At 57.9% G+C, this 23,968-nt stretch overlaps 2 protein-coding genes across 4 annotated transcripts; one reads left to right on the top strand and one right to left on the bottom strand.

Annotated features, from left to right (window-relative positions):
- Positions 1-471: 471 nt before the first annotated feature.
- On the top strand, positions 472-12,674 carry CSDC2 (cold shock domain containing C2). Of its 3 annotated transcripts, XM_034987408.1 has the most exons (5): positions 552-616; positions 7,798-7,879; positions 8,323-8,621; positions 9,765-9,887; positions 10,481-12,674. In XM_034987408.1, the coding sequence occupies exons 3-5, from the start codon at positions 8,446-8,448 to the stop codon at positions 10,641-10,643; spliced, it is 462 nt and encodes a 153-aa protein (XP_034843299.1). In that variant the 5' UTR covers positions 552-616; positions 7,798-7,879; positions 8,323-8,445; the 3' UTR covers positions 10,644-12,674. The 3 variants fall into 3 exon arrangements, with proteins under 3 accessions (XP_034843300.1, XP_034843299.1, XP_034843298.1); XM_034987409.1 differs by lacking the exon at positions 7,798-7,879 and having other exon boundaries at positions 472-616; XM_034987407.1 differs by lacking the exon at positions 552-616 and having other exon boundaries at positions 7,628-7,879.
- Positions 12,675-12,727: 53 nt separating this feature from the next.
- Positions 12,728-22,465, bottom strand: PMM1 (phosphomannomutase 1). The gene is made up of 8 exons (XM_034987406.1): positions 22,308-22,465; positions 19,425-19,542; positions 18,244-18,320; positions 18,026-18,117; positions 17,678-17,777; positions 14,577-14,652; positions 13,653-13,768; positions 12,728-13,274 (listed from the first exon to the last, which is right to left on the bottom strand). The coding sequence occupies exons 1-8, from the start codon at positions 22,392-22,394 to the stop codon at positions 13,152-13,154; spliced, it is 789 nt and encodes a 262-aa protein (XP_034843297.1). The 5' UTR covers positions 22,395-22,465; the 3' UTR covers positions 12,728-13,151.
- Between the last annotated feature and the right edge of the window lie 1,503 nt (positions 22,466-23,968).

Below are 23,968 nucleotides of genomic sequence, written 5' to 3'. Positions count from 1 at the left end.
CCCAGACTTACCCCCCTCCACCCCGTGGCCCCCAGTACACGCGCATACACACACGCACACGCACACGCACACGCACACGCACTCCCACTCACTAGCTCTCTAATTGCCGGGAATGCAGGCTGTCCCAGCTTCTCTCCCCCTGCATTCCTCAGCGGCTACTCCCACCTGGCAGGGCAAATTATACCCTGGCCTGGCAATAAAAGCCACTTTCCAAAAAAAGAAGCTTTAGGGCCCCGAGAGACGCAGCTAACTCTCTCACCCAGCCTGTGCCTGACTCCGGAGGCGGCGTCTGGCCCAGAGGCAACAGGGCCCCGTGTCCCTTTAAGCAGGGAGTACAAATTCTCATCGCAGTCCCTCCCTCCTGCTCTTCCTGACGTCAGGAGGAGGGCGTGTGTGAGTGAGTGAGTGAGGGGCTCGAGGTGCCGCATGCTCTCACACACACACACACACACACACACACACACACACACACACACACACACACACACACACACAGAGTCATACCCACAACCCATCCTTCAGACCATCCCCTGCTGGCCAGCTCCGAGCCGGAGACAGGCGGAGTGCTGAAGGCGGCCGCCGGAGCCAGTGCCTGGACCTCGGCAGCCAGGGAGAGGTAAGGGTCAGGACGGGGCGGCGAGGGCACAGCAGCTTGGCAGGGGCAAAGCAGGGAGGTAGGACGCCGCGGGGCTGGGAAGGTGGGGCCCTCCCCTGGGGCTGGCCCAGCCCCGTTCAGTTTACAGAGGGGGGTGTAGGAGGGGAGGTGGATGAGCCCACCCTGTCCTCCCTCCTCCCCTCCCTCCCTCCCTCCCTCCCTCCCTCCTCCTGGCCCCCAAGGGAAGCTGAGGCCGTGTGGCTCCCTGTGAGAGCGTGTGTGTGTGTGTGTGTGTGTGTGTGTGTCTGGGACTTGTGTCTGGCTCAAGAGGCAGAGAATAGCAGACACCTGCCAAGCCGCAGCCTCCTGTCTGGGAACCAGGGGAAGAGAAATGACTGGGGAATGAATAATCGTGCTCCTACCAGATGCCAAAAGGAGAATGCAGCAGGGAGCCTGTGGGTCTGTCCCCCTGGAATTTGGGGCTGGGGCTGGGGCTGGGGAGGGACCATCTAGGGCAGGCAGATAGTTGGACCTGGAGCAGCTGTCTTGTCCTGACTCTATTTCGTCCCCAACGCGATGGGGATAATTGTGTTAATTGGCTTGGAGTGGTGGCTCCATGTAATTATCTTCGCCTCAGAGCCACCCCTACCCAGAGCTCTTGCCTCTCCTGAGGCCACTCCTCTCCCCTGCTTGCTGGTCTCGCTCGGACCTCCCCCCTTGCCAGGGTGCAGCCCCGGGGGCAGGGGGCAGGCTAGGCTGCTGGCCCCCAGCTGCGGGATGCAGGGATGCAGGGACTCGGGGCAGCCAGGGCTAGCCCCAAGTCCTTGAGGGGCCTTCCCCGGGCACAAGGAGTCCAGGCAGAGATAAGGGGTGATGCTGGCCCCCGAAAGGGAGACAGCAGGTTCCTGCCAAGCTGCCAGCCTGCAGCCTCTTCCCAGGGAGAGGGGAGGGACTCTGAGTGAGAACAATAATAAATACGGAGTGTGAACTGCTGCATCCGCTGGGGCTGGGGGAGGGGAGGAGGAAGTGCGCCCCGGTGGAGGGTGGGCAACCTCTCTGAGGGTCTGGCACCGTGCCCACCTGGATGTGCTCCAGAAGAGGCCTCTCGATGGGGAGGGGCAGTCTCCGGCCCCCTGGAGGATGGGGAGCCAGTTTTTGTCCCCAAAACTGACTCCATTCCAGAGGCCTCTGGGCCCTCCAAATTCTGGATATTTCCTTCACCCAGACTCCCTCCGCCTACCCTCACCATTTCCTTGAAGTCCTTTCTAACATCTATTTCCCATATCTGTCCCTCCCCCTGGGTCTGTCTGCCCTCCACTCCAAGAAAAAGGTCTAAGCAGGAACTGGCCGCACAGGGGCCTGGGAAAGGCCGAGAGACAGTATGGGCCACAGAGTCCCCTCTCAGGCCTGGCAACGTTCACAGATGCCCGCTGGCCATGGAGGGGCCCTCAAGGGAGGAATAGGGGGTCCTACACAGCTAGCCTGTGGGGAGGGGACACTCACAGGCTGGTTGTTCTGGAAGCAGGTCCCCAAGATTGGCATCAGCAGAGGGCGCTCTGGGCTTGGCTGAGCTGCTCACGTCTACTGGTCACAACCAGCACAGCCAAGTCCGGGGGCTTGGGGCAGTTGGGACCCGTGTCCACGCAGAGCAGCAAGGTAGGGAGCAGAAAGTAGTGGGGGGCTTCTCCCCTGCTCCAAAGCCGGTGGAATGATGGTCACTGGGGTGGCGGCTGGCACGCTGGAAAGCTCTGGGCTTTGGGGTCACACTGATTTGAGTTCAGCTACTCTAAGTGTGACTTTGACCAATCCTTTCCTCTCTCTGGGGGGACTCAGAGTGGGAAGTGACTTGCTCAGGGTCACACAGCCTGGCAGAGATGGGATGTGAGCCTGGCCCTTGAGGAGCCCATCCTGGCACCTTCACCCTCACTGATGCCAAGGAAGCCCAAAGGCCTGGTCACATGCCCCAGGGCAGTAGGAGCATGTGACAAGGAGAGTGAAAAGGTCTCCATGAAGCTCAAATATAGGCTGGGGCAGCCCCTCACCCCCATACACACGCGCGTGCACACACACGTGCACGCTGCCAGAGGGGGAAGAACCAGGTTTAATTAGGTCACCTCCAGCTACTGGAGCAGCTCTTGCACTGATGTATTTTAAGGACTGTCTGGGTGGCTGGGGGAGGGGAGGGACTGGGGAAGTGCCAGCTTCTGGCTGGTGGTCCTGAGGCTGTTTCCTCAGGCTCCCAAGGCCACCCACCGTAGATAAGACCCCAATGTCCAGAAAGCCCTCCCAGCACCATCCTGCGCCCCATGGCCTTCCCCTTTTTAAGTCACCATATCCTCTCCTCCCCCGGCTGTGCCTCCACACTGGGGGTTCGGGGCTGGGACATTTTTATTGGGGGAGTTGTTTTTAGGCTTGCCAGAGTCGGCAAGTGATTCACCCAAGGTCATAGTCTGAGTCAGCACAAAGCCAGAAATAGAACCCCAAGCCCTGACTCCCCAGTTCTTCCACGCCCCTGTTCTTCCTTCTTCAGGGGAGGGCAGGAGATGTCAGGGAGCTTTCCTCCCGCCTCCCAGAGGCCTTTCTGTAACCTACCGCCCCCCCAACATCTCAGGTGCAGAAAGCACCACTCCTGACCAGCTGTGTGAACCCAGGAAGCCTCTTTCCCTCTCTGGGCCTCAGTTTACTCTTCTGAAGAATGGGGATAATAACGATCATTGTCACGTAGGGGTGTTGTTGGGACCGCCTAAGGAAATGGGGCCAGGGACTTGGCAGAACACTGGCACATGGCTAACAATCAATACATGATAGCTGTGTCTCTTGTCACTCTATGCTATGCTGTGCTCTGGTCAGTCTGGTCCTCCCACTGGAGGGTGGGGCTGTCTCCTCTCGGGCCTGTTGTCCCAATGCCTGGCATTCAGCTTCCTTTCAGTTACGTGTGTGCTTTTGACAAACTCAGAGGACAGTCGGACTGACCTTCAGTAGGCGTCTGGACCAGTGATGGTTCGAGGAGTGAGGCCCAGAGAGGGTTGAGGGCTTGCCCCAGATCACACAGCACTGGGGGCATTGAGCCAGCTTGCTTTCCCTACTCTGCCCTGAACAAGACGGATTCGCATGGTCAAGAGAGGACTCTGACAGCCATTTCCTACCCCATTCTTTTTGGGGTACCTGAGAATTGGAGGAGGCCCAGCACCAGGATGATGGTCACCTGCTGACAGGGCTGAGTCATGCTGTATCACGGCCTCACCTCAGGTTACCTCTGAACAGTCCTGATGCTCTGGTTTTACCTCCCCTGGTCCTTCAGTCCGCAGAATTGCCAGGGTTTGGCCCTCACGCAGGGAAATGAAGACAAACCTGGCCGGGAGGGTCAGAGCCAGACCGCGTGGGCAGGGAGATGCGCCCTCACAGGTGGACCGTCCATACAGCGGCTCCTCAGCCCCTCCCACACGTGGGACAGGTGCTAACTATTAGCCCTATCTGACACATAAGGAAACTGAGGCTCAGAAAGGGAGGGTCGCTGTTGAGTCAGGGTTCCAGCCCAAGCCAGAAATGGTCCCAGCCTGTCCTTGAACCCCCGGCGGCCAGTTCTGAAGGGCATCGTTCTGGGCAACAGGTGCTCCCCGACAGTCGGACCGAGTGCCTTGGGGGCTGGGCTTTACTCTGAATCGAAACAAACGTCCTACACACTCATCTGTTTCTCTGCTTTTGGAGGAGTTTATTTTCCCCTTTAGTCTCTCAGGGAAAGTTCTTTTGGTAAAAACTCCAGCTGTGTTTTGGCTGAACCAGGAGCAGAATTTATCCTCACGAGAAGAGCACCCACCATTTGCCTTCAGATGGATCTGGGCTCTTGTCACTCACCTGCTGTGTGACCTTGGGTGAGTCACTTCACCTCCCTGAGCCTCAGTTTCCTCATCTGTAAAATAGAAACCAGGGGAATTCCAAACTTTCAGGGCAACTGGGAGATTTCAAAATGGAGAGTAGCCTCTGTAAAGACTTTTGCGCCGGGTACAGCATTCAGACAATAAAAGCCCATCTTTACTTGTCCCTTTCTGCAGCAACACTCTGGGAAGAGGGCCTGAACCAGAGGCTTGCCCTGCATCCCCTTGTTCTCTTCTCCCAGGGTTCTGGCAGGGCCCAGAGAGGGGAAGACTGTCCAAGTTCGCACAGCAAGTCAGTGGCAATGCAGGGCTCCAGAGTCAGATTATCTTGGTTCTTGAGTCCTGGATCAGACATTAATTGCTGTGTGGCCTTGAGTGAATGACTTAGTCTCTCTGAGCCTCAGTGTCCTCATCTGCAAAATGTAGGCATAACAGCAGCTGCTGAAGCGGGGGCTGCAGGAATTAAAAAGGGAGGGGGCTGGGCAGGGACCTAGTGGTTGGGCAAGTCCTTGGGGAAAGAGAAAAGAGGAGACTAGGGGTGGGCTTGGCTCGGGCCAGCTGGGGCTCTCCTTCCGCCCACTCCCTCTTCCCCCTCAGCCCAATTTAGCAGCCCGGTCCGGGAGGGCCGACCTCTCACCCAGCACCTGCTGTTCTTCCAGCATTCTGTCCCATTTCATCCTCCCAGGAGCTCTGGGGGATGCGCTCTTGCACTCCCCATTTTCCAGAAGAGGAGGGAGGTGGGGGAGATCCCAGAGCAGCGCTCTCTGCCCTGCGGAGGCTGCCTTGTCTGCGCCCCCAGCCCTAACTCCTGCTCTAAGGCTAACTGTGGGCTTCTCGAAGGAAGCTGGCGGGGTGGGTGGGGGTGAAGGAGCCCAGAACAGCCAGTCCTGCGGGGCTGGAGGGCATGAAGGCCTATCACTGCCCTTATTCCATCCTCCTCCCTTCTGCTGCCTGGTCCGTTATGGGGAACTTATTTTGGGGAGGGGAAGGGAGGGGGCTGCTGCCCTCAACTCTAACCCTGGCTAATCAATCAATGCATCTGTCCGCCTTCCCCGCCTTCCCCGCCAGAGGCCTTGGGTCGGGAGGCCAGGAGGCGAGGAGGCCGGGAGGCCAGAGCAGGGCCCGGCACAGCTGCGTCCCCCTGGAAACGGCCGTGGGCTGCCTCTGCCCCTCCTCCCCACGACCTCCCAGCACTGGCTGTCACCACCAAGCACAATACCAGCTCTGGGAAAACTGTGCAGTGGGCAGGCCGGGACCGAAGGAAGCAGAGCCTCTGTCCACCTGCCACCCCTGCCCAGGAGGGGTGGGGCCGCCCGGACACGCGCCGAGGGGCCTGAGGGGCCTGACGTCTCTTGCTTTCCTGGCCCTGACATCTTGGGTAGCTTTGCTGCCTGTTCTCCTTTTTGATAACAGCTTTATGGCGATATAGCTCACACACCATATGATTCAACTGTTTAAGGTGGACGAGTCGGGGGTTTTCAGAGCACTCACAGAATTGTGCGACAAGGCCACGGTCAACTTCAGGACCTTTTCATCACCCCGGAAAGAAACTCTGCACCCACTAGAATTTACTCCCCATCATCCCGTCCCCCCCAACTCCTGGCAACCACGGATGTCCTTTTCGTCTCTGTGGACTTGTCCATTCTGGACATTTCACGGGAATAGCATCACGCAGTGTGCTCTTTTGTGACTGGCTGCCTTCTTCCACTCGGCGTAATGGTCTCCAGGCTCATCTGTGCCGCGGCGGCGTCAGGGCTCAGGACTGCAATCCTCTTTATGGCTGAGTCATATTCCACTCTGTGGCTAGACCGCGGTTTGTTGGTCCACTCCTCTGTTGATGGATATCTGGGTTGTTTCCACTTTGGGCCTATTGTGAATTACGCTGCTGTGAACGTTCAAGTCCAAGTTCTTGTGTGATCGCGTTTTCCTCTCTCTAAAAATGGGAATAAAAAGGCCAAACCCGGCCTTGGCTCCTGGAGCAGGCTCAGAAAGAAAAACCTCACATCAGCTTGGGGGGAGCTGTGAGGAGCTGTGAAGGGCCGTGAGAGGCCATTCTCACTCCCCGGCAGCTCTCCTGGATGGAGAGGGATGTTGAGGCACAGGAGGCTGGGGAGGAGGAAGGCTGCCTCTCCACCCCCAGGGATGGCAGAGCTGGCTCATCAGCCTGACCCAGAAAAATCCCACTTGCTGTGTGACCTTGAATGGCGGCCAGGAGACCTGCCCCCCTGTTGGATGGTGTGACTCCGAGGCTCTCCCAGCCCTTGCCACACTGTGTTTCGGGGCAAGTCTGCCCTGAAAATTCTAGGCTGGGACTGGGGCACAAGATGGAGGCCCGAAATAGGGTTGAGGCTCAGGGATTTACCTCTGGCACTAGGGTCTTTGGATGAGGGGGTGAGGTGGTGAAACACGGGGGTGAGGAGGTGGAGAACCCTGTCATCCTCACTCCTACGTGACTGTGGATTATGAGAGCTTCTTTATCTCCCCAGGCTTAGCCAAGCCTCACCGTAGCCTGTGAGGGATCGAGGCAGGGTTTATCAGCTCCGTTATACAGATGAAGAGACCGAGGCCAGTGGAACTACTCCCCAAGGTTGGCAGCTGGTACACGGTGGAGCTGGAGTGCTCCTGGTCCAGGTGTCCTGCCTGGCCCTACTGTGGCCCCAGGCTCCGTCCACAGCCTGGCTTAGTACTCTGAGCTGTCCTCCGCAGGGTTCCACGGCAGTGTCTCTTAGGGCCCCGAGACTTCCCAACCTTTGTGGGGAGAGGACTATGTTCTCTTCCTCAGTAGAGGAAAATACAGGATGAATTTTTTCAAGGTCATCCAGGCACTGAGCAGGTGATGAGGGAATTTCTATCCATGAGCATAGATGATAGCAATTCATTGGGTATCTCTGAGTTGCCAGAAGCTATTACACACTCCATCAGTGACTCCTCAGTAACCTGGCATGGTAAGTATTCCCAACCCCATTTCAGAGCGGAGGAAAATAGGGCTAAGGCAAACTCACCAACATTCCCAAGGGCTTACCACGCCCTGGCACGGAGAGGGTCATTGAATCCTGACAGCAACCTCTCCGTGAAGTGAGAACCAGCACTATCCCCATTTTACAGAGCAGGAAACTGAGTCAAAGGTTAAGAGCGTTGACCAAGGCTGCACAGCCGGTTAGGGTGCAGGAGGCAGGATTGAAACCCGGGTCACCTGGGTCCAGAGGCTGCACTCCCACCCGCCATGTTGGAACTGTTGAAGTCCCCAAGGTACAGCGACAAAGCTGAGATTCGAACCCAGATGTGTGGTTGTGAAGCTGCTCACATTTGTGCCAAACTGTGTTCCAGACTGTCACTGGCCACTTGCCCCATCCCACCTCCCCGGCCCCTGGAGTTAGAGAATTGAGCTTCAAGCTGGAAGGACTTTGAGGTTAGTTTTAGCTTGGTCTGGTTCTAGTGGGAGCCCTCTTCCTATTTGGTAGACAGCTCCCATTTCGCTGTGTCCCCAGATGGCAGAGAGGAAGCAAGCTCTCTGGGTCTCTTCTTCCGAGGGCACTAATCCCACCATGGCCCCCCCCCCACCTCACCTACACCTAATGACTTCCCAGAGGCCCCATCTCCAAATACCACCATCTTGGGGGATTAAGACTTCCAGATATGAATTTTGGGGGGAACAGTTCAGTCCAGAGCAAGGATATAGGACTGTTTTGTCTTTCTGGGGAGGACCCCGAGTCAGGGTGGGGGGGCCGTGAGCGGCCTGAAGTCACTCTGTGAGGACTGGCGAGCAGGCCCAGCCCTCCAGACTTGGGCCTGGCGTCCAGAAGCCGCTCAACCTGGCCCACACTCAACTGTACCTCTTTCTTCCCATTCCAGACGGAGCCTGTGGCTGGCACGGCTGCCGAGCAGGGCCAGGCCGGGCCCTGCCCGCAAGGACGCCCAAGCTCTTCGCCGGCCCCTGTGCCCGAGAGCCCACCAGGCTCTCTTGCTGGACCCGCCATGACTTCAGAGCCCACGTCGCCCCCGGTAGTGCCCCCACTCCACTCCCCCAAGTCTCCTGTGTGGCCCACCTTCCCCTTCCACCGGGAGGGCAGCAGGGTCTGGGAGCGAGGCGGCGTCTCATCCCGGGACCTGCCCAGTCCTCTGCCCACCAAACGGACCAGGACATATTCAGCGTGAGTACCTGCCGCTCGCCCAGGCTCCAGTGATTTTCCCCAGGACAGGGCTCCAGCCCTGTCCCTGTCCTTGTCTAACCCCTGTTGTCCTCACTCAAGGACAGAGGAGCTGTGTAGGGACCTTCCAGTAACTTCTGGGTTCATTCATTCATTCTTCACTCCACTAAGATTTATTGAGCACCTGACCAGGGGACCCAGTGATGAATAAGACAGTCTCCGCCCACAAACTGCCTGCAATCCAGGAGGAATTTGTCCACCATTCACCTCCACCCAGGGTTGGGGGAGAGGACACAGCATCAGGCGTCAGGGAGGATGAGGTCCTAGCGGGTGTGGAAGATGTGGTAGATGAAGAAGGAAGTTGGGTGTTCCAGGTACATGGGTCAGCCTGGACCAAAACGGAAGTAAGGGACTGACCTCTGGTGAGGGGTGGGCACGCTAGACAGAGACCAGGCTTGGGCCTCTGGTGTAGGTCACTGGCTGGGGTCACATGGGGGGGACGATTTGGAGAAATCACAAGGGAGACTGACTTGCCTTGGCCAAAGGAGAGATTTTTGTTTTTAAGTAAGCCCTATGCCCAACATGGGGCTTGAACTCACAACCCCAAGATCAAGAGTCGCACGCTCCACCGACTGAGCCAGCCCGGTGTCCCTAAAGGAGAGGTTTTGGATGGCAAGCACTAATTGTCCCCTGTGTCCAACCCAAGGCCAGGCACAGAGCAGATGCTTAATAAATGATGAATGAGTGGATAAGAGACACATAAGTGAATAGGATACTGTGACCTCGAGAGGTAGTGAGCTCCCCATTTTGAGAGATATTCGAGTTTAGGCTCAGTATTCTTCCCTCAGGAATCTTACAACAGGAGCCCATGTAAACCTGAATCGTCTCAGGAGGAAAGGGTCCTGTGCACAGAGAGGGGCACTGGCTGGGAGTTAGGAGGCCCACTTGCTGTGCACCCTCGGGGAGCCAGTTCCCCTCTCTGGGCCTCAGTCTCCTTATTGTCCAGTGGGACCACAAGAGAGCATTACTGTGTGCAGTTTCAGCGCTTGGACAGGCTCTGCAGGCAGGCAGGGCCCAGGGGGGCTGTGGGAGTCCAGGGAGGGGAGGCCCCAGGTCACAACTCTTATCCCCCTACTCTAACCTCAGGACAGCCCGTGCCTCGGCTGGCCCCGTATTCAAGGGCGTCTGTAAGCAGTTCTCACGCTCACAGGGCCATGGCTTCATCACCCCTGAGAATGGATCCGAGGACATCTTTGTGCACGTGTCTGAGTGAGTCCCTCCCGCCTCCCTATTCCTGGCTGGGCCCCTGCTGCGGGGTCCCTGCAGGGCCTGAAGAAATGCCTCTCCAGGCCTCTCCCCTGGCTGGCTGAAGTCTGGGTCCCTGGCATCTTTCTCCTCCTGTCGCAGGGGCTGTGGGTGCGTGGGGGGGGGGGCATGAGGAGGAGAAGGGCTGGAGCCAGGTGGGGAGGGGACACCCAGGCCGTGGAAGCCCCGGGAACCACTGGCTGAGCCCTGGGATCCTGAATCACGGGAACTGAGAGGACTGGGCCAGCCCCTGGGTCTTTTGGCCTGGAGGGTAGGCGGACATGGGAGAGATGATCTAGGCCTGGCCCCCAACCCTGATGCCAGGCAAGACCTGGGGGGGGGTGGGCACTGAGCTTCTCTAGGCCTCCGGACCTCCCTTGCCTTTCATGGCTCAATCCCCAAACAGCACAGCCAGGGAGGGACCTTTTCGGGTTCCCGTTTTACAGATTCGAGCTGAAGCTCTGAGAAGGGAGGGGAGGCAGCCCTCAGGCCAGCCCGCAGTGGGTGTCTGGGAGTGGGGCCTGCTGCTGGGCTGACGCCCCTCTCCCGCCCACCAGCATCGAGGGGGAGTACGTGCCCGTGGAAGGCGACGAGGTGACCTACAAGATGTGCCCCATCCCACCCAAGAACCAGAAGTTCCAGGCTGTGGAGGTGGTGCTCACCCAGTTGGCCCCACATACTCCCCACGAGACGTGGTCCGGCCAGGTCGTGGGCTCCTAGGCTGGGGGGCTCACGTGTCAGCTGCTGGGCGGGTGGGGAGCCACACCGGGTGGATGGGCAGTGGCGGGCTCTAGGCCCCGCTGCACTGGCTGGCCGGGGCCCCTGGGCGGCCTCAGCGTGCACGTCTGTCTGTCTGTGCTTGTGGCCGTGAGCACGTGCCTCCATCCACCCCGCGTGACCCGTGACTGTTGTGTGAGCTGGACCAAAGGTGAGGCCCCCAGGCCTGCCTTCTGGTTGTCCGCTCTCTCCTTCCCCTCCCTGCCACATCCGCACAGGCCCCTCCCGCCCTTCTGTCCACTGAGCCCCTGAGGGCCTGCGTCGGGCCTGGGACTGGGAGGCAGGGGGCACCAGTGGGCCCCTCCCCGTGCAAGCGGGTTCCCCTTGCCTCTGCCCCAGGCCCAGCCCAGGGCCAGATTCTGCTTGTGCTATTTACACCTCCCACCCTGGGCTGGGGTCTCCCACGGTGGCCTGGACCCCTTCCCACAGAAGCCAGGCCAGCGAGAGCTCTGGGGGAGCCTCCCAGCCTCTGGCAGGGGAAGAGGGCAACCCTTGGAGTAGGACAGACCCCTCCTCACTGCCACGGGCCCAGCTTCCCTTCCTTCCATCTGCTTTCTCCTCTCAGCATCCCCGAGAGGCAGGCAAGAAGGAACTGAGGGCAGAAGGTGGTTTTGGGGTCTCGGTCCCTCCTCCTCCTGGGCCTGGCAATGGCTCTGTGAGCTCAAGGCTGTGTCCCCTCCCCTGGGCTGCGCTGAGCCACGCTGCCACCACTCTCCGAGACGCAGATCTGTGGAGGGGTGGGGGCACATCTCCCCCCGCTTGGATGGGGCCATCCCCTTCACCCTGACCCACAAAGTCCGCTGACACTCTGCCCATGCCCAGATAAGGCTGCCGAGGACCTGGCGAGGCAGACGCACGTCCCCTCAGGGGGGGCCAGGCCTGGGCACCCACAGGATGGCCCTCAGCCCGGGACCACGAGCCCTGTAGCCCCTTGCTGGACCCTCTCCCCAAAGCACTACTGCTGGCCCCCACTAGGCCAGTGGCTGAGGTGTGTGGTCCCTATCTCATGCGTTGAGTCCCTTAAGGTGTGTGTGTGTGTGTGTGTGTGTGCATTCACTCTCAGGTGGGGGGTTGGTCTGGCCTGGGAGGCCAGAAAGGAGAGGCTTTGCCTCAGTCCCCCCATCACCACCACACCCCTTCCTAGAAAACACATTTGATGCGACAAGAAATGGGGGTCGAGGGAAAGCCTGCCAGGGACAGTGAGCCTTGTGAGACGGGGTCGTGAGTAAAACAGGGGCTCAAATGCCCAGGATGAGGGTTATCTGTTTAGAAGGATCCCCAGTACCGCAGGTACCCCGAGGCCTGAGGGGTAGAGATCAGCTGGGGTATGTGCACCCCACCCCCAGGCTCTACCAGGCTGGGAGGGGGTCAGAGCTGCTGAGAAACAGAATGGCCCAGCCTGACACCCTAGTCTGAGCTGGAGCTGCCCCGACAAGGCCTGAGGACTTGCCCCAGAGGAACAAGGACTCCCTGGCTTCCTTGGTGGAAGGTTTATTGGTGCAGGTTAAGTCCTGGGAGCCCCCCAAGACTCCCTCCTGTGAGCAGACCCCCCCCCCCCCGTTTTTAGGCACTAGCCAGTAGACAGGATGTGGCATCAGCCCCAGGGCTGTCTGGGAGGCAGAGAGGCGGCAGTGCCCCTCCAAACCCATAGCCCCGCAGTGTCGAGTCAGAAATCCTCCCAAGACCCCCAGCCGCCTGGACTCCCCACCTCCGACCACCACCACCAACCCTCCATCCTTCCTAACACTGGCAATAAACCCTCAACTGTGACTCAGCCTGGCCCAGAGCCGCCTCTGTCTGTCTGGGTCCTGGGGGAGGCGCTTGGGGAGGGTACCCCCAACTTAACCCTTGTTTAGGGCTTCAGTGGCCCACTCTCCTCAAGTGGATCAAAGACTTCCTGTGTGACCAGGCAGGGGGTGAGGGGAGTCCCCGCCCACTCTGCCTCTAGGCTCCCTCACCTGCAAAGTGGTGGCTGTAATGTCATCTGTGATTGGGGCCAATTATCCATTCAGACAGAGCGGACACCATTCCTCGTTCCAGGAACTTTAATGTTTGTGAGAGAAAGTTCTGGCAAATACGCACCTTTCCTGGTGCTCTGCGCCCTGCCTGGGACAGGTAAGCAGAGCGGGCTCTATCTCGTACCAAGACTAGCACAGCCCTCCTCCCGGCGTAGACGGAAATCTGTTCTGTTTACAAGTACAAGCAGCAGCTGTAGCCAGGGCTGTCGGGGTGGAGGGCGGAGCCGGCCCCCCAGGAGCTGACCGGCTGGGGACGGTTGTCCACGCGGACGCTGGCCCCATCGAGGTGGGCCTTGCAGTAGGTAATAGGAGGTAGGCATCCTGAGCCGGAGGAGGAGGGGCCCTGGCATCCCACCCAACACCAGGGCCAGGGGCTCTCTTTAGGCCTGGGTGGAGCTCTCTAGAAGTCCCTAGGGGCGGGTGTGGGCCCTGGTCATGCCTCATGGGCTGTCTCTGGGAAAAAAATCTCACGGCATCTCTGTACTGTATCCTGCGGAGAGATCACGCTGTGGCCGACGGTCCGGGGGTCAGCGTAGATCTCGAAGTCATTCCCACCCTGCACACAAGGAAGGGCAGGAAGATGCACATACATGTGGTGCCTGGAGGAGGTTCCCTGGGCTAAGGCCCAGCACGTGCCCTGCCATGGGGTCCCCTCCCCACATTGGCCCCTGCAAAGCTGCCTCTCCTCCTGCCCCCTCAGAGCCACGCAGACCCCCACCTTCTCAGCCTTCACCAGATCTGCCCTGACTTGCTGTGTGACATGGGACAAGCGTCCAGCCAGTTCTCAGCCCTAGCCTTCCAATCTGTGTAATGGGGCTGAGGAAGACTGGCTGGTCTCTGGGAGTCTCCCCGGGGACAATTCTGTCGCCCTGTGTCCTGGCCTTGACCTGGGGGTGATATGGGGTGGAAAACACCTGGGCTGAGCCACACTCACAGGGCTGGTCTCGTTCCCAAAGAAGTGAATGGTGTCGAAGCTGTCCTGGTCCAGGCTGTCCAGGCAGTAACGCTTGTCCCAGCCCTCAGGGAAGACGTCAAAGCTGATCATGCCGCCTGCAGGGGGTGGCAGACAAGGCGAGCACAGGGGTGGCCCACGGGATGAACTTGGGCAAGATCCTGCATTTATTCATTCATTCAACAACCTTGAGTGCCTACGCAGAGCCAGTCACAGGGCATGGGAGCCTCAGGCTCCTCACTGAGAGCTATGGTCCCGGGGGGGCGGGGGGCAGAACAGGCAGTGGGCAAGCCAGGCCACCTCAGAGCCGTGGGGCGGAGGGAGGGAAGCTGCCCCAGCCAGCACCACCGGGGAGACCTCTCTGGGAGGGGACACTGAGCCAAGGCCTGAGCCAGAGCAGCAACTGCGGGAAGCAAGCATAGTCCCCAAGGCGGAGAAGGGCACAGAGTGTCCCAGCACCAGAGAAGGCAGGGCAGGGGCAAGGCCATGCAGGCCCTGGGGTCTGGCAGGGTCTGCTTTTCAGGGAGCATCCCTCTAGACACTAGGCGGTGGGAGGATGGCTGCGTTGGAGTCAGCCAGAGCCTGAGAAGAGGCTGCTGGTGGCAGAGGTGTGAGCCGTGGTCAGATTCCAGAAGGATTCTGGATGCAGGGCCCTGGGACTTGCTTGCTAGGAGACTGCCCTTGGGAAGGGGGTGAGGGAGAAACATTGAGGGAGATGCTTTGGTTTTTTGACCTGAACTACTGGGTGGGTGGCAGGGCATGGACTGGGTTTGGGTGGGGAGGACTACCGGGCAGGAAGGCTTTCTAAAGGCGCTGGGGAGGGCCGCGTGGCCTGGGGAGTGAGGCCCGGGGCTGGCTTCTGGGCCAGGGTCTCAGACCCTCCACGGGATGAGTGGGTGCACGTACCTCGAGAGAACCTCAGCCCTTTGCCGGCAAACTCTGTTTTCAGGGCTTCCACAAACTTCTCCCGGATCTTCTCCTTCTGCAGGAGGGGAGGGAGCAGACTGAGGCTCAGAGGGCTGCCCTGTGCCAGGCCCTGTGCTGGGCACACAGCTGGTGGGAGCTCAGAGTCTTCCAGGTGGAGATCGTGACCCCCCATTTTACAGATAAAGAAACCGAGGCTCAGGGAATGGCTGTGTCCTGTTCAAGGTCATCCAGCCTCAGTGGCAGGATCCTGCCAATGGGGGTGTGGGTGAGGTATCTGAAGGAGGCCTTGGAGTGGAGGCATGAGGAGAAGTTGAGGGGATGGGCTTTCCCCAGCTCAACAAAGCAAACCAGACACCAGAAACGAGCATGAGGAGCCAAGAGCACGTGGAGACCTGTTACTACGTGGCAATGCGTGCTCGGAGGGAGGTCAGCAGGATGCCAGGCACAGCCAGCACCAACCACATGGTGCAGGGGGCTGGGGGCCTCAGCAGTGCCAGGAATCCCCTGCTGCACCCCAGCCCTCGGGCAGGATCTTCTAAGTCCGCAGCATATCTAGAGACTCGGACTAAGGAGACATTCACTTATTAGGCCAAGGACCCCCGGCCTGGCCCTGCTGGGGCCACAGGCGGAACAGCCATGCAGGGCCCTGTGCGGAGGGCCAGCACCACAGGGATGGAAGGTTCGCGCAGTGCAGGCTCGCTGTGCCCGAAGGAGCAGTGAGAGCCTGGCGGGACAGTCAGCTCACAGACGGTCTGGAAAGGAGCTTGGACACATCCTAGGGGACCAAGAGCCACTGAGGATTTTGAAGCATGGGAGTAGAGTGCCTAGGACTGCATTTTAGTCAGTCCACGTTGGGTAGGACTGGAACGGAGAGAGGCAGGCAGTGGCCAATGGTTTGGGGCCTGAAGTGGGCCAGGGAGGACATGAGCTATCAGGCCAGATATGACCCAATCTGAGAGATAAAGGCAGGCCTCCTGGGTTCCAGGCCTGGCTGTGTGACCATGGGCGAGTCACCTGACTTCTCTGAGCCTATTTCCTGGGCGAGAAGATGGAGAGGTAATGAATGAACCCTACCTCCCTCCTTCTCCTAGAAAAGCAGAGGTGGGAGGTGGGCCCCCAGGGAGGCCAGAGTCCCCACCAGAGGCTACTTTGTGGGCCCAGGGTTAGAGTTAAGGGTGCCCCAGGCTCAGAATAAATGTTCCCACACGGCCCAGGATGGCTGTACCTCCTGTCTCTGGAGAACCAGGCTGACCACTGGACAGCCCCATGTGTCAAGTCCAGCCTTAGCAAGCACCAGCACTGTGACCTTGAGCTAGTCAGTCTATGGCCTCAAAGTCCTCTTCTAAGGAAGGGGACTACTGGCCCTTGGGATCTGAAGGACTAAAGCGGAATAAAATATTTATATGGGATCCTGGCTGGTGTAGGTCACACAGATCAGGAAGCTTGTGCCCTCCCCTCATACCAGAAGGGGGCGAACAAGAGCCAGAAAGACAAGAGAAGACCCTGGGAGCTGCGGGGTCAGCGTGTGCCAGACTTACATCTTGCGCAGTCACACAGCCCACGAGATGGGAACTATGCTCACCCCCACTTTACAGACGTGCAAACGGAGGCACACGATAGTAAAGCCACTTTTCCAGGCTGCTCGGCAAGCAAGAGATGGAGCTGGGATTGCAAACTGGGTGGCCCAAGTAGGGGCCACCTCTCAGTATGTGTGTGGGAGGGGTTCTCTGCCAATGGTCAGTCTCCACCACCCCAAAAGAAAAGCCTCCATGCCCGTGGGCAGTGCCTACCCTAAGCCTTGGGACATGGAGTGGGAATGGGAGTGGGGGTTGGTGAGCATCCCTCAGAGTCCCACCCACTCAGGGAAACATCACCAATTCCCTATGTGACCTTGGCAAGTCATTTCCCCTCTCTGAGCCTCAGTTTCCTCATTCATAAAATGGGGATGACACCACCACCTATTTCATTCGTTCAGAAAGTATTTCTCGAGCACTTGCTGTGTGTTGGGCACATGCCACGCACAGGGGATCCAGCAGTGAACAGCCACAGAAATCCTGGCCCTTAAGGAGCTTACAGCTTCAGTGCGGGAGACAGACAGTAACCAAGATTTGAAAAGTAGGTGACAAGAGTGTATTAGAGGGTGGTGATGGCTGCCTGGGGAGAAATAGGACAGGAGAGGAGCAGGAGGGGCAGGGGTGTCATGTTCAATGGAATGAGAAAGTGACACCTGAGCAGAGCTGGAGGGGAAGGGGGAGAGGACGAGCGGAGTCTGAGGGAAGTGTGTTCGGGGTGGAAGGCATAGCCCTGAAGCTATCTTTATCTCCATCCGCTATCTCTAGAATCAGCAAGGAGGATGTGGTTGGAGCAGAGACAGCAAGGGGGAGAGAAGGCCAGAGACGGGCCAGTGGCAAGAGGCTTGGATGGATGGACTTACTCCATCCCTGAAAAAGCAGGGTGGGCGGTGGGGATGACAAGCAAAATGCAAGTCAAGGTTTAGTAGGGGCAGCATACCCAAAGGCAAGAGACATGCTGGTATGTTCTAAGAACAGATGCACAGAGAGAAGGCTGAAGGGGTGGGTCTGAGCTGGGCAGACCCCTCGGGGCTCAGGGCACCAGCAGAGGGGCTGGGGCATTGCCCAGACGGCAAGGGGAGCGATGGAAGGACTGTAAGCAGGGAGTGGAGGGGGCCGACATGCTTGAAAAGGTTCTCAGTGGCCCCGCTGGAGAACAGACTGGCAGGGGTTTTGGGGGGACAGCACACAGGTGAACAGATCTGAGGCCACTTGGAGGCTGAATCAAGGGTCCACTGCTGGACCCTACATGGGCGGGAAGGTCGAAATGATGCCCTTGGCCTAGGTAAGTGGTGGCTGCTGATGCTGGTCACCAAGGGAAGGAAACCAGCCACGTAGGGAAGATACGGGAGTGTCTAGACCATGGCACATGGTGGGTGACCCAGAGGGTATTAGTCCAATCAGAACCATTCCCCCCCGCCCCCATCCATCTCGCTGATGGGAAAGCAAAGGCCCAGAGGGGCTGAGGGACCAAGGTCCTAGAGCCTAAGGTTGCACAGCTGGTGGCACCTTGTCCAGCTCGGAGAACTCGATTCGCTCCTCCAGGGTACAGCTCCGGCCGATGGGCGAGATGTTCAGCATGCCGTTCCGGAATTCGATGAAGGTTCCACTGGTGGTAATGGGGGTAGGAGAGAGGGCAGGGAGCCAGAGAGAAGAATGGCCCTGAATTCAAATCCAGCCCCGTCTGGGACCACTGCCTCCCTGGACTTCACCCGGGACAAGAATCCACACACTGAGAAGTCGGGGCCCCAGCACCTGCCGGTTGCGTCCAGGAGACCTGCCCCTGTCCTCCCTCAGGCTTGGGATGGTGGGGGGGGGGGGCGGGGAGGCTGGATGCAAGGCTGGGAGGGCTCTCACCGCTTCTTGGGCAGTCTGAGCAGGGCCATGTAGCGGAGGCAGAAGTTGATCAAGTCCTGCAGTAGCTCCTCCCCCAGGTGGTTCTGGATGGTCTGGGCAAGGAACACGGGGCTCTGAGGGCGGGGGGCACAGGGCCCTCCCCCAGCCCAGGGCAGAGGGACCACAGGCTGTGCCACTGTGGAAAAGTGTTGCAGGCTGAGGCCCTGGGGGGCACTGACCTGCTTGGAGAGCAGCCGTCCATGCTTATACTGCACGGTCCCATTCTCGGCAAACACATAATCAAACTTCTCGATGACTTCAGGGGCCCATAGAAGCCAGGAGAAAAGAAAGAGTGTGAGACCAAGCACCCAGAGCCAAGTAGAGGGATAAAGCCCACACTCCTGGGTTTGGCATTCAAAGCCCATTTGTTCCATCCTAAACCTGCTTTTCTAGGCTCTTCACCTTCAGCTTTTTTCCCAAACAAGCCAGCAAGCCAGTCACACCTCTGGGCCTTTGCTTACATAGGTCCTTCTGCCTGGACCGCCCTCCCCTCACTTCCCCTCCCCCCTCCAAGATCCAGCTCCCTCCTCTGGAAGCCTCCCAGGACTCCCCAGCAGGGGGCGCCATTTCTACTTGTTCCCACAGCCCCAGGGTCCAGGGGCTTCCGCTTTGTTTTATAGCTTCCCTCACTGTTCTTCAAGGGTGGCTGCCTGGGGGAGTTTTCAGATCTGGCTGCCACAGTAAGTGGCTGGAGGGGGCATGAGGAGGAGGCTCAGGGAGCACAGCCAGGAGGGAACCTGGACAATGGAAGGGCGGTGGAGATGGCGACGTGGACCCACAGGGAGATATTTCTAGACTTGCTGATGGAATGCACAAGGGGGTGAGGAAAAGGGAAAAGTCTGGTAAAGTTTCTGGTTTGCAAACTGGTGGGATCTGCCTCAATTGTGCTGAAACAGGGCACTCAGCTGAGAACAGATGCTCTGGGGCCCAAACAACTTCCCGGGTGACTTCAGAATCCTTCTCTGTTCAATGTGGTAACTGTGCCCACCCTAAAGCGTGGTTGTGAGGATGCACAAAAAGAAGTCAACACATGGTCATTTTCAATAATGGTAACCATTACTGACTGCGCGCATTTTAAAGAGAGCACCTGAGACTCAGCAGAGAGAGCTGAGAATGTCAACTTCTCCAGGGCCAGATTCTGCCTGCTTTGTTCCCTGCCCTTCCTCCAAAGCTGACACGGTGCCTGGCACATGGCCGGCGCTCACTATGAATCAGTGAGGGAGCGATCTGGCTGTTCCCTCTGCCTCCTCTGCCCCACAGACGCGGGGCTGGGTCTTTGAAGGCACATGGGTCCAGGGACCTCCCCAACTCCCCCCACCCCCATCCAGACTGTGGAACTGGCTCTGGGTGCTCCTCCTACCTTCATCCCCCTCTCCCAGCTGCTCAGCAATCTTAGAGTAGTCGGAGCCACCGACCACACCGATCTGCACCCTACTCCGCAGCTTCTGCAGGAAGGCAGCCACCTCAGGATCAATTTTCTGCAGGGGGTGGGGGTGGGGAAAGCACAAGATTTCTGGCTGTCAGCATGTCTGGGACCTCACTCAACCCACACTCAGCGCTCAGAATCCAGGAAGCCATGTTCCATCTGAATCTGAGGTAGCTCAAGGTTTAGAACCCAGACCTCAAAATGAGATGTAATGGATTCAAACTCTGGCTCAAGTCCCTCAGTTGCAGGCTGATCCTGGGCAACTGGCTTTGCTTTCTTTGCCTTAGTGATTGTCCCATTTATAAAATGGGGATCAAAGTAGCAACCAGCTGGAGGTGGTCAGTGCTAAGATTAAGTGAGATAGCGGGACCAGAGTGCTTGGAAACGAACAAGCAATTAACTGGTGACTAATCACATGAAGATTCCCCAAGGAAATGAAAACTAATGAGTTACACTCCAGGTTTTCAGGCCTTCAGCTATTTAAAGCTGACAATTCCTATAGGGAATGACCATGTCAAATTCTGCCAGTGAGAGTGTAAATTGGTGCAGCCACTTTGTAGGGTAATTTGGCAAGAAAACTTAAAATGCATGCACCCCGTCACCTAGAATTTCCACTTCCCTTGCCTGGGTGTATGTGGAGGTTCACTGAGGTATGGTTTATCACAGTGAACACCTGCAAACAACTCCTAGGCTTGTCACCCGAAGAATGGTAAGTACGTGCTCTGAAATACTACACTGTGGTCACCCAGAGTAAGGCAGGCCTGTGCTTCCAACAGGCGAGAGCCCCTAAGACATGCTGTTAACTGTCAAAAGCAAGTTGCTCAGCACAGAGTCTGCTTGAGACTCTCTCTCCCTCTCACTGCCCCCCCAAAATAAAGAAATCTTAAAAAAAAAAAGAGCAAGTTGCAGGAAGGCACACACAGTATGATACTACTCATTAAAAAAAACAAAACAAAACAGGAGCACCTGGGTGGCTCAGTCGGTTAAAGCAGCTGCCTTTGGCTCAGGTCATGATCCCGGGGTCCTGGGATGGAACCCTGCTTCTCCCTCTTTCTCTCAAATAAATAAATAAAACCTTCAAAAAAAAGAAAAAGAAAAGAAAAGAAAAGAAAAGCCTCACAAAAACCGCATAGTATTTGTTCTGAGCAAACAGATCTAGACGAAGGTCTGGAGGGAGGTCACATGACAGGCAACCACCTGTCATGTGGGGTTGGACCTGGGATCCTGATGTAGTCAGAAGGCACTTTAGCATCTCTGTTTTCATTCTTCACAAGAGAATGTGTTCATGAATATGTGTATAATTAAAAATTAACTTTTATTTATTTATTTGTTTTAGTAATCTCTGTACCACGTGGGGCTAGAACTTGGGAACCCCAGATCGAGTCACATGCTCTTCCGACTGAGTCAGCCAGGGGCCCCCGAAATTAACCTTTTTTTTTTTTTAAAGATTTTATTTATTTATTTGCAAGAGAGAATGAGAGACAGAGAGCACGAGAAGGAGGAGGGTCAGAGGGAGAAGCAGACTCCCTGCCGAGCAGGGAGCCCGATGTGGGACTCGATCCCGGGACTCCAGGATCATGACCTGAGCCGAAGGCAGTCGCTTAACCGGCTGAGCCACCCAGGCGCCCCTGAAATTAACCTTTAAAAGCACTAAGGATAGGGCTTGGCACTAAAATTGGCGGACAGCAATAACCCTTGTACGGGCTGTTGGGTCAGTGGAGCAAAGGGTCAGAGGGAGGGGTTGGGGCTGTGCCTTAGACCTTGCCACCCTCCCTCCACTGTCATCCTTCTCCCATCCCTGGTGACCCTGGGAGCTGCTGGAGGCAGAGGAGCTTGATTCCTCCTTGTGCTCCCAGAGCCTACTTAATCCAGGGCTCTCAGATAGGGAAGGGGGGGTGCATTCAGGACCTAAGAGGGGAGGCTAAGACCTGTCTTCCCATCAGCCTCTGCTCTGCAACCCAGCCCTATGGCTCCCTGCTCTAGGGGATCCCAGTTTTTCCTTATGGCCCGACTGGAGGGTGGAATACCCTCAAGGCTGGCAAGAAAGAGGCCTGCTTATTTATGTACCCAGCTGGTGAGGATCGGTCTAGGGGCTCATCTAGGGTGAGATCCAAAGCTAGAAAAACGAGCGTGGAGCAGAATTTGGAGGATCAACACGGTGACAAGTCTTTAGAAGAGTTGTACTCCCACCCTCCCTGGGCCACAATACCTTCACAGTGACCAGACTAGGCCCGGGGACTCTCACTTCCAGGTGGGCAGGGCCCAAAACTCATCCAAAAAGGTACAGAAGCCCTACCTCCCTCCATAACAGGGTGGGAGGTAAAGTGGTTGAGGAGCTTGAGAAATTAGACCTAGGCCAGGCCTGCAAAGGTCGGGTGGTACGGCTCCAAGACTCCCGGACGCTCACTAGATGGCGACTCTGGTGCCAGGGCGCGCGCCGAGCCCTGTCTAGAACCCTGGGCTCAGATGCCAGCTTCGGGCTACAGGTGCGTCCTAGGGGCGGGAGCCCGGGCTGGGGAGGCGGGGGCGTCCGGGGACCAGGCTCCGGCGAGAAGAAGCCTGAGGGGGGGTAGGGAAGCTAGGTCCCCGCTCGCAGCCTCCTCCCTCCAGAATCCCACCCGCCCCGACGCTCCCAGGCAGAAGGTGGGCGCAGACGCTCGGGGGCTGCGACACGGGGGACCGGGGCCCCATCACTCCCAGCGGGCGGCCCTGGGTGGGGTACCGCTGCATCCCACACTCGGTCCTGGGCCACCACTTTCGGCCTCTGAGCGTCCGCGTGACACTCCCGACGGGAGCTGCTGAACGTCGGGGCCTTACCTGGCGAGCCGGCGTGAGGGTCCCGTCCACATCAAACAGGCAGAGGACGCGCTCCTTCCTGCGGGCGCCCTCAGCCGAGACCGCCATACCTGCAGCTCCGCGCGCACCGCCGAGGCCAGGGATGCGGCCGCCGGAGCCGCTTCGGAAAGAGGCTTGACCGGGCGGGGCCTGGGAGGGGCGGAGCCAGTCGGCCCGCCGGCGGGTGCCAAACCATGAAGGGGCGTGGTCAGGGCGTGATCTCGGAGGGAGAAGAACTGCCTGGACGGGCCAGGGGCGGGGCCTGAGCTGACTCACGAAGGCTGATTCTGATTGCACCAGGAGGGGAGGGGGCGTGGCATAGGGCGCAGCAGAGCGCGGCGGGTTGGTCAGACTGTTCCAAACCGGACGCGGGCGGGGCCTGGGCCTGGGCCGGGCGGGAAGTGAGGGATAGAACCCGGAAGAGAGGAGCGGGGCCAGAGTCGCTCCTCGGCGGGAAGATTCTGATTGCATCTGGTCGAGAAGGGGCTGGGCGGGGGCGGAGCCTCAAACCCCGCAGTGCAGTGCAGGGCGGGGCGGGGCGGGGGCGGGACTCAAAGAACTGGAGCTGTCCCCGACTCGCCCTGCCTGCCATCTATGACTCACCCGCTCGTTGCTAATGTCTTTGCCCTACAAATCTTAAGCTTTATAAGTAATCACCTGATGTCCTTTGCTCAGGCTCTAGACTTTGCCAGATGGCCTTCGCCGACCCTTACTCCTCCTGCTGTCATTCTGCCCACCCCATGAGGCCCAGGTCATGGTCCACCTCCTTCAAGAAACCTTCCGGGGAGGGCCCCTGGGTGGCTCAGTCGTTAAGCGTCTGCCTTCAGCTCAGGTCATGATCCCAGGGTCCTGGGATCGAGTCCCACATCGGGCTCCCTCCTCGGGGGGAAGCCTGCTTCTCCCTCTCCCCCTCCCGCTGCTTGTGTTCCTGCTCTCGCTATCTCTGTCTCTGTCAAATAAATAAATAAAAAATCTTAAAAAAAAAAAAAAAGAAACCTTCCCCGGGGGTTCCTGGGTGGCTCAGTTGGTTAAGCGACTGCCTTCGGCTCAGGTCATGATCCTGGAGTCCTGGGATCGAGTCCCGCATCGGGGTCCCTGCCCCGCGGGGAGTCTGCCTCTCCCTCTGACACTCCCCCCTCTCGTGCTCTCTCTCTCTTTCATTCTCTCTCTCAAATAAATAAGTAAAATCTTAAAAAAAAAAAAAAAGAAAGAAAGAAAGAAACCTTCCCGGATCCTTCTGTTCACAACTATTTAACCATCACATTGACTTTACGGACAGTTTTAGATTTTCTTCCCAGCTCCACCACTATGTGACTTTGCACAAGTCACTTCACTTCTCTGAAGCTTTGTGTCTCCATCTGTAAAATGGGAAGAACACCACCTACTTTGTACGGTTGCTGTGCACCTGCAAAGAAATAATAAATGAAAAAGCCCACATGGTACCTGGCACACACCAGACCTCCTCCAAAGGAGAAGTTATACAGATGTGTTTGATATTATTACTGGTTAAACAGCTATTGGCACATCAGAAGTCTGAAAAATGGGCAGACCTTTGAGCCAGCAATTTAACTTGTAGAAAATAAGGGGGAAAATTGGGCATTGGTTAAATTAATTATGATCCATTTATAGATGAAGTGCCGTGA

This window comes from Mirounga leonina, unplaced genomic scaffold (genome assembly GCF_011800145.1).
Source record: "Mirounga leonina isolate KUSES-001 unplaced genomic scaffold, KU_Mleo_1.0 Mir_418, whole genome shotgun sequence".
Taxonomy (NCBI): Eukaryota; Metazoa; Chordata; class Mammalia; order Carnivora; family Phocidae; genus Mirounga; species Mirounga leonina.
Note: the sequence above shows the minus strand (reverse complement) of the source record. Positions and strands in the feature narration are given on the sequence as shown.